Source organism: Clupea harengus, chromosome 16, assembly GCF_900700415.2.
Source record: "Clupea harengus chromosome 16, Ch_v2.0.2, whole genome shotgun sequence".
In the NCBI taxonomy this organism is placed as follows: Eukaryota; Metazoa; Chordata; class Actinopteri; order Clupeiformes; family Clupeidae; genus Clupea; species Clupea harengus.
Window position 1 is genome coordinate 8,097,616 of NC_045167.1, and position 12,500 is coordinate 8,110,115.

General features: G+C 46.0%; 1 protein-coding gene across 1 annotated transcript in view; it reads right to left on the reverse strand.

Annotated features, from left to right (window-relative positions):
- The window catches only part of flncb (filamin C, gamma b (actin binding protein 280)), a 91,785-nt gene that overhangs the window by 16,448 nt on the left and 62,837 nt on the right, over positions 1 to 12,500 (reverse strand). The window contains 12 exon segments of the mRNA XM_031582300.2: positions 1,321 to 1,420; positions 2,948 to 3,040; positions 3,421 to 3,668; positions 3,803 to 3,826; positions 4,146 to 4,335; positions 5,857 to 6,013; positions 6,261 to 6,384; positions 7,233 to 7,400; positions 7,702 to 7,862; positions 8,374 to 8,536; positions 11,454 to 11,630; positions 11,980 to 12,500. The exon segment at positions 11,980 to 12,500 is cut by the window's right edge and continues 77 nt beyond it. Of these exon segments, the coding sequence (XP_031438160.1) occupies positions 1,321 to 1,420; positions 2,948 to 3,040; positions 3,421 to 3,668; positions 3,803 to 3,826; positions 4,146 to 4,335; positions 5,857 to 6,013; positions 6,261 to 6,384; positions 7,233 to 7,400; positions 7,702 to 7,862; positions 8,374 to 8,536; positions 11,454 to 11,630; positions 11,980 to 12,500 (2,126 nt within the window).

Sequence of the window (12,500 nt, forward strand, 5' to 3'; positions counted from 1 at the left end):
CTTTTTTGTCCGGGTAAAAGAAGACGTGTCCGGGTAAAAGAGGATGTCTGGTCACCCTAGTTATATGTAACTTATTTAGCAGCTAACTAGCTAGCGACTATGTGTTTCCAATGGGTTTTCGGTTAAAGTGTTAGCGGCAAGCTAACAGTAATAGTCCAGAGCTTCAGTTCAAGACCTACAATATTCTGTTTGACCTAACAGCATTCGTGTAGCATATAAACAACAAACCGAGTCGATTAGACATATAAAAAGTCGTGTAGATAACCTTTATTCACATAAAATATTTCCCAGTAACAGAGTCCCGAGACTCCGCCATCTTGTTTCGATATTTTTGATTACTCCCGCCCATATGAGCTACGTTGGCCTCCAAATCACACACGCCGAACTGATTGGCTCTCAGCATGCAGCAAATCGCTGTCATTTGCATAAAGTTAAAGAATGCCCAACTTTCTGCAGGCAGCAAACACGATTTTTTCCTCAGTATGCAGCAAATCGCATCCATTCTATCACAATGAGAGCAGCACGATAACGCGTGCCGTGGACACCCACCGTAAGAAACATTTATTAACCTCTAGTAAACGATTTTCAACCAACTTTCCAACACCTTCATTCGTTTAAAGCTCACTATGACATAATTTCAAACTACCATGAAGGACAAAGGAAAAAGCAACCCCACAGTGGGACTTAAACACACACACACACACACACACACACACACACACACAGAGACACACACACACACAGACACACACTCACAGACACAAAGACACACACACACACACACACACACACACACACACAGACACACACACACACACACACACAAACAAACCACACACACATATACACACATACACACACATCTGGACCAGGCCACTGACAGGCCAGGCCAGTTCTGTTTACTTCAACCCAAGTCAAGGCTTTGTTTGTTCAGCTACGCTGGCAATGCAGAGAGCCAACACTAACACACAGAGATGAGGTACGGCTGTGGTTCATTAGGGAACATGCACAGGCGGAATCTCCTCTCTGATAGCATCCCATTCTACACTCCCATTCAGTCATCTGGATGCTCTTACATCAGTGGAATATAAGTGGCGCTTTTACAACTATGGAATATCAGTGGTGCTTTTATATCAGTGGTGCTTTTACAACTATGGAGTATCAGTGGTGCTTTTACAACAGTGGAGTATCAGTGGTGCTTCTATATCAGTGGTGCTTTTATATCAGTGGTGCTTTTACAACTATGGAGTATCAGTGGTGCTTCTATATCAGTGGTGCTTTTATATTAGTGGTGCTTTTAAATCAATAGGTGTGCCTCACCTGTAATCTCTCCTTTCTGCACAGTGAAGGGAATGACTAGGTTAAAGGGGCGGAGCATGGGCTCTATCCCGTTGCTGGCTGTGATTGGTTCCTCCGTGGCCTGAAACAAGAGAGACATCAGTTAGCCCGTTAGCAAATTAGCCTGTTAGCAAGGCTGCTACACTAGCGCCTGAGAGGCAAGAGGACAGAGAAGCAATCCAGCTAGCAGCTGTCTCTGATGCAGATTTGGCCCTGATTAGTCATGGACTGAGTTAAGTAGAAGAGACTCAGTTGCTGATAAAAAAAACAGCTGATTTAAACTCACTAACAGCTGATTTAGAAGAAATTTTGCAAACAGCTGATTGTGGTGCAGATTAGGCCCTGACCCTTTCTAGAGACAGATGCTAACATTCAGGTTCCCAGGTTAGGAAATTAAGCACTGAATGGAAGATTCCGGAATGGAAGATTCTGGAGGGTATGAGAACCCAGAAGAAAACAAACTCTAAAATGATAATGAATAGGCAGATGAACACAGCAGCAGAAATGAGCATGCATGAGATGAAATTATATGGAAAATATGACAGTGAAAACCCATATAAAAACTCAAAGATTGCAGCTTTAATGTTCAGCTTGAGAAAGAGGAAAGGCCATTAAAAACAGATGGAGTGCAGCTTTAATGTTCAGCTTAAGCTGGCCTGTGACAAGACACTTATCGGAGATGATTTGAATGGAAGGAGAGGGAGTGCAGCCTGAGAACTTGAACCTGAGAGGAATGAGGAGCTCGTGTTACTGTATAAGAGTTTTGGACTGGGATAAAGGACAGACTGGGACGAGGACAAAGAGGATGAAGAATTACACAGAGAAGACTATTCATGAACAGAAAGTGAGGCAAAGTAGAGTGAACTGAAGAGATGAAGAGGAGCGATGAAGAGGAGAGATGAAGCGTGATGAAGAGGAGAGATGAAGAGGAGCGATGAAGATGAGTGATGAAGAGGAGTGATGAAGCGTGATGAAGAGGAGTGATGAAGATGAGTGATGAAGAGGAGAGATGAAGAGGAGTGAAGAGGAGTGATGAAGATGAGTGATGAAGATGAGTGATGAAGAGGAGAGATGAAGAGGAGTGATGAAGAGGAGTGATGAAGAGGAGTGATGAAGCGTGATGAAGAGGAGTGATGAAGATGAGTGATGAAGAGGAGAGATGAAGAGGAGTGAAGAGGAGTGATGAAGAGGAGTGATGAAGACTAGCAGACACAGTGATCTTAGAGTGAAGAAGAGGAGAGATGAAGAGGAGAGATGAAGAGTGATGAAGAGGAGTGATGAAGAGGAGTGATGAAGACTAGCGGACACAGTGAGCTTAGAGTGATGAAGAGGAGAGATGAAGACTAGCAGACACAGTGATCTTAGAGTGAAGAAGAGGAGAGATGAAGAGGAGAGATGAAGAGTGATGAAGAGGAGTGATGAAGAGGAGTGATGAAGACTAGCGGACACAGTGAGCTTAGAGTGATGAAGAGGAGAGATGAAGACTAGCAGACACAGTGATCTTAGAGTGAAGAAGAGGAGATATGAAGAGGAGAGATGAAGAGTGATGAAGAGGAGAGATGAAGAGGAGTGATGAAGACTAAGGGACACAGTGATCTTAAGGTGGTACCCAGTGTGGTGTGCAGCCCTGGTAGGGGGCGTAGGGCTGCTGTAGCTGAACTTTATCACAGGGCTCCTCTATAATGGGAATGGTATCACTCGCCTAGGGGGAAACACGGTAACACACACCAGTCACACACACATGCGTGTTTCACACTTAAGTTCAATTAGTCACTCAGTTACTGTACATCACAACACAGTTGGTCATATAGGGCTGTGTATTTAAGAACCAAACTGATTTTCAATCAGCTTGGTGAGACCCAGCCTGATTTACAAGGTTCAATGAGAAACACAATGTTCCATTTTAAATGCAGATTAATAACCTAAACTACATCACTGCCTGCATCATTAAGCATGACACAGCAAATAAAGATGATGATGATGGTGATGATCACCATCATCATCACCATAACCAACATAATAATCGGCATCTCCACCATCATCATGAGCATATGATCAGGCATATATACAGATCCTACACACCACCACATGGAAGGGGCTGTTGGGAATGTGCTCTCCTCCGAAGCGGATGGTGATGACGTATTTCCCTGGTTCCGGCGCCGTGTAGTAGATATCAAACGTTCCATCAGCGTTCTCCACTACATCCACATCGAGCTCCGCCCCGTCAGGTGTCGACACCTTACACGTGACCTTGCCCTTCCCAGCAGCCTTGGCATCTACGGTGATCACCGTTTCCTCGCCAATCTGAATAGTGGGTCCAAGACCTGATCCTGTCACATGACACATGATTGACAACAGTGGCTATGACAACAGTGGCTATGACAACAGGGCAACCAAACCTCCTTATGAAACGCATTCCTTTCAAACGCAAATTAAATCGCTAAAAATCACAGTCAGCACTCACCCAGCCCGTGTCCTCCAATGGAAACTGCAATACAGAATAGATTAATGTATCAATCATAAAATCACTGAACATCATAAGAATCATGTCAATCCTTAAGGTTTTGGCAAATGCACAAGAAAGTTTAGATTTAAACAGTTTCAGGAGAAAATAACTGCTGCACCAAAACAAAGCACACATCTGTCCTGTTCCAGTACTTGAAAATATAACTTGACTGTGTTTTATAAGAATGATGCTAATCCTTCATTTCCGCTGTGATGACCCTTAAAAACACAACTCCACACTGTTATAACATCACATCCATCACAGCGGATTCGCCACGAGCAGCTGGTCCTGTGATGCCCACCTGTGACCAGGCACTTGCTGGCATCTCCGGAAGGCACGGCATGGATGCGGTACGGCGAGTACGGGATCTCGTCTCCGCCATATTTGATGGTGATGGTGTAGCGTCCGGTCATGTCTGGCACGTAGGACACCGTGTACGTCCCGTCTCGGTTGTCACGGATGTTGGCCTTCTTCGGCTTGCCATCCGGGTCCTGCGATCAAACACACACACACACATCAATACACACACACATGTGTGTGAATTCACAGGGGTTGGTTCTGCATTGTCAGTCGATTAGTTCATACACCAAAACCAAACCAAAAATCCATCCACAAGATGTAACATGGTGGTGGTGATTCTGGGTAAATGATGTTGGCGGCTGGGTTGTTGATTGATAGATGTATATGTGTGCATTGTCTCACACTACACCAAGCTGGAAGTGTCTAGTCTACACACTGTTATTATCTCAAGAGGATAGGTTAGGCCCAGTTTAGAGAGCGGCATCTCCTCACAGTTAGTGATGTTGAGCAAAACCACATGGAGGAGTTAGCCAAAAAGAAAACCCAATGGTGGTCAGTCCACAGAGACTATGATACAGTGGGAAAACTCAAGGGGCTTTCGTGACTCCTCTCCTTTCACTTAAACTCACCCTGGGCCAGAGCAGAACCAGATCTGCGTCGGATCAGGACCAGACTAGCACAAGATCTAGGCCACATTTGGACCTGAATCAACTACTAGTTAGTGAGTACGCTACTACTTAGATGATGTCCACAGACGTGGTTCTTTTCTCTTTACAGGATGTCTACAGACGTGGTTCTTTAGTCTTTACAGGATGTCCACAGACGTGGTTCTTTTCTCTTTACAGGATGTCTACAGACGTGGTTCTTGACTCTTTACAGGATGCTTACAGACGTGGTTCTGGAAAACCTTGAACAACTATCACATTTACGAACCACCACTCTTCCCCTCACTATGGGAAGCCATAACAGGGTGGGAAAAGTTGTTTCGTTTTGGAGCATAGTCATCTGTCTGCGTTACTCTGTCTCTGGCACGGAGGTAACGGAACTGAAACTGAACACTTAGAAGAGTCTTAAAAACTACATTTCCCATCACCCTTTAGCATTTCCACCTTCATCCCTGTTCTACTTAAATTGTTCTTCCAGGAAAAGTAGGCCTGAAAGACACAAACACCCTTGATTAAGAGGATGGAGTAATGACAAACAAGGAACTTGGGAACAAGGCAGGTCAGCTTGGTTCTAAGGTCAAAGTTCATAAGAACCACAGGGCAAGGAGGCACGAGCGGGGCAGGAGGACGGGGGAAGTAGGACAGTGGGAAGGGAGACGTAAGACACATGGCGCAGGAGGAGGAGGCGGAAGAATAAGATGAAGAAGAGGCCTGGAGAGGAAGATGAGCGTTGAGTTTGTTGCGGCCTTACACAGCCTTGCTTAAGAATATAGAAGGGTATGGTGCCCTTTACAATATGACTCTCCCACACCCTCCTGCCCCAGTCCAACACAGAGACGGAGGCCTCCCGCCTGCAGCCGTCAGGACCCTGCAGCGACAGGCACACACGTCACGTCACGTCACCCTGGCACAGGTCAAAGGGCAGGGGAGGGAGGAAGGGGTGAGTAAGGTGACATGGGAGTTGTAGTTTTTTTTTTGCTCTACTCTTATGAATGTGTAAGTAAGAGGCAAATAGAAACAGGGTCTTTGTTGATCAAATTCACTCACCAGAATCTGCACAGTGAGAAGCCCCTCTCCTGCATCGCGGGCATCGATGGTGAACTCTACAGGTAAGCTGGCTGGCACACCTGAGGCATTCAGACCAGGCCCACTGGCACGAACTTTACTGGCATCATGGGCGGGCAAAGCCTTGATTTTAAATGGACTACAGAGAGACACAGAGAACAGAATGTAAATACCTTCAATTACCGATTTTATAATCAAATGGAACTGAGATATATGGATATCAAATCAAACCTGGACTTGACAAAAGACCAGTATAAGAAGTGCAAGTTCTTGCGGTAGGTCAAAGGTCATAGGTTATACAGTTATAAGTACGTAAAGTGTGTGAAGAATCATGCAGATGAGATGCAAAACAGTTGAAGTGAGTTGAAGAGATGTCAGTCTCTCACCTGCGAGGGACTTCCTGGTCTGCATATTTAACACACACAGTGTGAGGGCCGTCTTTGGTGGGGGTGTAGTTGACCGTGTGTGTGCCGTCACCGTTGTCTGTGATGCTCACTGGCTCAGCCACGCCTGCAGGAGCCAACGGTCTGTTACCATACAAGCCTCCACACATAAGTGGGTTCATGTGTGTATCTGGGTGTGTGTGTGTGTGTGTACTTGTGTGTGTGTGTGTTTGTGTGTTTGTGCGCGTGTGTGTATGTGTACATGTGTGTGTGTTTGTGTGTATATATGTACGTTGTGGCATCACGATGGGCCAGCTAGCAGAGGGGTGTGGTGTTCGTGTGGAGGTCTGGCTGCCACACCACAAGATGGCTGCCATGTGCACTACATCTCCCAGAATGCAGCAGGACCCAACCAGGTGTAGGTGCTTAAGGCACCTGATGGAAGGAGCATTTAAGACAGGTGGTGCCTGTTGTGAAAGAGTGAGCCATGAGAGCCATGAGAGCCGGGAGAGCCGGGAGGAGAACAGAGAGCACTTGACGTGCGGGGGAAGCCTTTGTTGAAACACTTGCTGAAGCGCTGGCTAAAGCGATTGCTAAGCCGCATCCGGAAGGGGGAAGGCTAGCCCCAAGCCGGGAAGGACCTGGACGGACGAACTTTGAGTTTGCAACCACAGTTGGTAGGACTTAAGTTAGGAGCAACTTTATGAAGCCTATGTTTTGCCTTTGAAGACCTTTATTGTTTTGCTTCCTGAAATTCTTTGTGTTGGTGAATAAACCGGATTCCTCGTTTGAAAGCACTTTTGCCTGCTCTGTCCTGTTGATTACGCACTGCCCTACACCCAGCTCAGTGGTAAAACCTCTCATGATACCACAACGTGTGTACATGTTTGCGTTTGCGTTTGCGTGTGCGTGTGCGTGTGTGTGTGTGTGTGTGTATGTGTCACCTGTGTGTGTGTCACCTGTGTGTTCTCTCACCTGTGGGCCCATAGATCAGCACCTCCAGTGGAGCGAGGCCGGCTTTGCTGCAGTCCACAGTGAAGGTCTGGGGGACGTGAGCCCTGACTCCGCTGCCCAGCCCTGGGCCAGAGCACTTCACCTTACTGGGGTCAACCAGCTCTCGCACCGGCACACGGAACGGACTTCCTGCAGGGCACACACAAACACACACACACACACACACACACACACATACAGATATGAGCATACACACATAGGCATACAAACATAAACAGAGACACACAGATACAGACAGAGAGAGAGAGAGAGAGAGAGAGAGATTCATATACAAATACATATACACACATAAACAGATTGGACAACATAAAAAAACTGAATCGGATCATGTGAACAAATAATTGTTGTACTCAAATAACATAAATGTACTTAAATAATGATAGGTAATGATTCTATGACGCGGGTGACATCAGAAGAAGTGACATCAGACCTGGAATGGGCAGCCCCCCGAAGGTGATGTTGACGTCGTAGTCCCCGGGGGTAAAGGGGATGTACTCCACACTGCAGCTGCCATCTTTGTTGTCCTTGCAGGACATCTTGGCCTCGGACGGACCCTCTATGGCCAGACCCAACCCACCTGTGCCTGCACCCCTGAGGGGGAGAGAGAAAGAGAGAGAGAGAGAGAGAAAAAAAACAAGAGAACAGAGAGTGCAGAGAGAGAGAAACAGGAAGAGAGGGGGAGAGGGGGATGGAGAATGGGTCAGGGAGAGAGAGAGATAGAGTGAGAGAGTGAGGGAAACAGAGAGATGGGTGAGGGAGAGAGAGACGGAGTGAGGGAAAGAGAGATGGAGTGGGGGAAAGAGAGTGTGAAATTTCTTGACATCTGTGGAGCTTTTTTGCTCATCTCCCTTCATCATGAATGCTACTGAGTAAATAAAAGTGTCTACACACAGCAGTGTTAACACCATACATTTGAATTAGGACAATGGATGCAGGAAGGAATCTGAGGAATCGCACGTACTCAACTTGTGAGTAGTACAATATAGTACGGTACAATACAGTGCATGACAGTATAACATACTAAACAGTGTCACTGCATTTGCTTAACTAATGTTATGTCATATAATAGAATACTAAGCATGCCCACTGAAGAACACTGTACCTGGTTTCCACGGTGAAGAGGTTGGGTTTGTTCACTAGGCCCTCCTCCAGTCCGTGACCGTACGCCCGCACACGGCTGGGGTCACACCCCTCCGTTACCGATACCCTGAACGGACTTTTGGGTACGGCAACGTCTTCGTACAGAACCTCAATCAGGTGCATACCTGTTAGACCATTATACAACAACCCAGTTAGATTCACACCTGAGTGCACACATACTTACATCTCAGCAAGGTGCAGACATGATTTAGACACACAAACACACACACACACAAACACACACACACACACACACACACACACACACACACACACAACACAACACAAACACACACAAACACACACACAAACACACTCACACACCTTCCTAACTTAACTTGCACTTACAGTAGTTACATTCCTGCACTTTTTTTATATTTCTTATGCAAAATAGTATTTATTGTTACACTAGGTCTCTATTGCTCGTAGCTTGATTGTTCTCTCCCTTGTACGTCGCTTTGGATAAAAGTGTCTGCTAAATGACTAAATGTAATGTAAATGTAATACACACACACACACACACACACACACACACACACACACACACACACACAAATGTATAGAATATTATACAATAAAGTTAGGCTAGAATAGTAGGGCAGTACCATATAGTATGGTATATGTCTAAGGCCCAGCAACATCGTTCCCAGTCTAGTATAGTCACTGATGTACACTCTGCTATCCACCTGATACATCTCAGTTACCTCGTTGCTGTCATAATTAGTGCACTATTTAAGGAGGCTATTTGGGAAACGCCCTGTAAGTACATCTCCAAGGAGTACCTGTATTCCAGTGTATCTAGTAACTTATATGTGCATAAATAGTAAATAATATGTGCAGTCTACCTGCACATATTACAACGTGGAGGATTTAAACATGTCTACCATATGCTCTGTAGAGAGTGCACACAGAATGAGATATATAGGGGAGGGGGCAAAGGTACGTTTTGTAAAACAATATCAGGTCTATATATAAGTAATACTTGACAGAGGTTATGCTTTGCCACCCCAACAATCAAAGTCAAACACCCTGAAATGGCCACATGGCCACAAGAGGCTGATAACAAATGAGTTTAGTATTGAATCGCTGCACAACCAGAACAGACTAGCAGTGGTTGTTTTCCCCACAGCTCACAGTGTGACAGGCTCATATATTTATAGATATAAAACAATCTAACCCCTTACGACAGACGCCAGCTAATTATAACCAGATGACTCTCCCTGTCACTACCTGGGCCTGCTTCTTACACTCAGGGCTCCCTCTCTCTCTTGCTCTATTCATCCCTCTCTCCCTCTCTCCCTTTCTCCCTTTCTCTCTCTCTCTCTCTCTATCTCTATATCTCTATCTCTCTATATCTATCTATATATCTATCTCTCTTTCTCTTTATCTAACTGTCTATTTCTATATCTCTCTCTGTCTATTCATCTATCTATCTATCTATCTATCTTTCTTTCTGTCTGTCTATCTATCTGTCTCAGTTTATCACACTATTTTCCACCCTCTTTTCCTCTTCATCTCTCTCTCTCTCTCTCTCACACACAATCTATCTATCTATATTTTCCCAAATGTAACGTACAGCATTTATGTACTTTTCTGCTGTCTGCTCTCGGTCCTCCACTAAAGGGCCACTGAAGTCTAGTTCTCCACTTCTCCGTTCAACAAAAACAAACCCACCGCTGTCTGCTAAAGCAATGATACCCTGAGAAGCGTTTACTAGGCCTTTTTCCATTATCATAAAGTAGGAAACAGACGCTTTATGCAAACCACAAGGGGTTGTGTTTTATATGAGACGCAGGCTGTCTTAGAAAAACACTCATAAACCGAGGAGAGCTTCCTGTCTTGACAAAACACCCCTCTTCTCCCGGCTTAGGTACTCTCATTGGCTCGTTCCTGTGAGACACATGAACCTGATTGGCTGATTTATTAGTCAATCAAAGACGGACTGGCTTGTTTGGCATCATCAGTTGAAGTGGAAAAGTTCAAGAGGGCGTTCCAGAAAGCAAGACCTGTGAGTTAACCCAATGTGTTCAGCCAAAGCTATCATGCGCTGTACTCCCCAACACACCCTATCTGCTCCATGGCAACGACCCCTCATGACCCCGCATTGAGCTCCAATCAGTCTGGACCAGCTCATCATCAGCATCTCATTAACTGACTAATACCTCCAATTCAAAACCACTTATTCTTAAACACAGAGCTGTCTGGTTTTCTTCAAAATGTGCAGTTATTATTATTGCGATTGCTCAAGCACACAGCATTGCGAATAGGTCCTCTTTAAAGAAAGTTATCTAAGAACTATTGCATTGACATTCTTTACTAGTAGGCCTAAAGCGTGGAGATTTTAAAGAAATTTGACACTTTAGTCCTTTTGATGATCAAATGTTTGCCTTGTTCAGGGAAATCATGTAGTTTATTGCACACAATAAATCAAGACTGTCAACTAATTTTGTATTCAGGGTAATTAATCATAAAGCTACTGTGTGCTGGGTGCTCATAATTATAGGCCTAATAGTCAGCGCTGGGCAGGGGTCTGCTACTGTTGAGCAATCACACTTGTGGAAATGCCTCTCTAGTGACTACTCTACCTCCCCAGAGGTCCTACTGTCCTTGTGGGTGGTGCAATCTCCTGATGTAGGTGCCACTGCAACTCCTATACGTCCCCTGTGTTCATACCATCTATTGGCGATATACTACTAATCGTATCCTACTTTATTTAATCATCTGATGTCCTAGGCATGTAAAGCCCCCCGCTCTTCAGCCTTCAGCCGTGAGAACTCTTACCAGCCTCATAGTACTCTGCTCTATAGGTATAGCTACACACTCTTAAGCCTGCCATTGGGATTCTTATTGGCCCCCACGTGCTCTTACCAGCCTCATAGTACTCTGCTCTATAGGTATAGCTACACACTCTTAAGCCTGCCATTGGGATTCTTATTGGCCCCCACGTGCTCTTACCAGCCTCATAGTACTCTGCTCTATAGGTATAGCTACACACTCTTAAGCCTGCCATTGGGATTCTTTTTGCCCCCCCCGTGCTCTTACCATCCTCGTAGGCGGTGTACTCTACTCTGTAGGTGCCGTCTGCCTTCTCGGTGATGAAGGCGTCTGTACTGGCTCCTGAGGGGTTCACAATACGGGCTTTGATGTGGTTGTCCCCCCCGGCCTTGCCAACAGCACGGGCATCAACCATGAAATGAGTTGTGACCTCTCGAAGGACTCCTGTAAAATCGTACACACACACACACACACACACACACAAACAATCACAAACACACACAAATGCAGAGAGCCTGACTGTATACTATATGCAGACTGCATATATTCCTGTATCTTTACAAGAATTGAAGGCCAACTCTTCAAATCTGTTATCAGTCTCAAAGCACATGTGTTATTTTTCCATTTCAGTCTTCCTGAATTCATGGAAATATAATGATTCCTGAGGCCTTGCAATGTTGCGACATGATATCATATTATTTCTGCATTAGTGTTTCAGTGTTAATGGAGATTTTATATACATCCTATTTAAATATAATTTCTCATGCATACGGCCAGCAGTCGGCATGCGTACCTCTGGACTCCACTCCTGGCCCATAGACCTTGATGGCGCTGGTGTCGATGTTGGGGTCCACCTGCACCCTGGCGGGGAACTTAGGCGCCGCGTGTCCCCCGTAGTTGATGGTGATGGTGTACATGCCGTGTGAAGGCGGAATGTACGTGATGGAGTAGGTTCCGTCGCTGTTGTTCTGCACCCGCACCTCTGCCGGCGAGCCCGCGTCCGAGATGATCTCGATGGTCAGCTCAGCCTCGCCCGCCTTGGAGCAGTCCACCGTGAAGGACGCCGCCTCGTTCACCTTCCCCCTCTCCAGGCCCGGGCCGCTGGCCGTCACCTTGCTCGGGTCGAACACGGACTGGACCACAGCCTTGAAGGGCGACCCGGGGATGTGCTGCTCCGCGAACAGGATGTTGATGGAGTACTCGCCGGGTTCCGTGGGCAGGTAGGACACGGAGCACGAGCCGTCGCCGTTGTCCTGGCACTCGATCTTGGCCTCGCACGGACCCTCCACCGTGAGGCCCAGACCACCCGTGCCC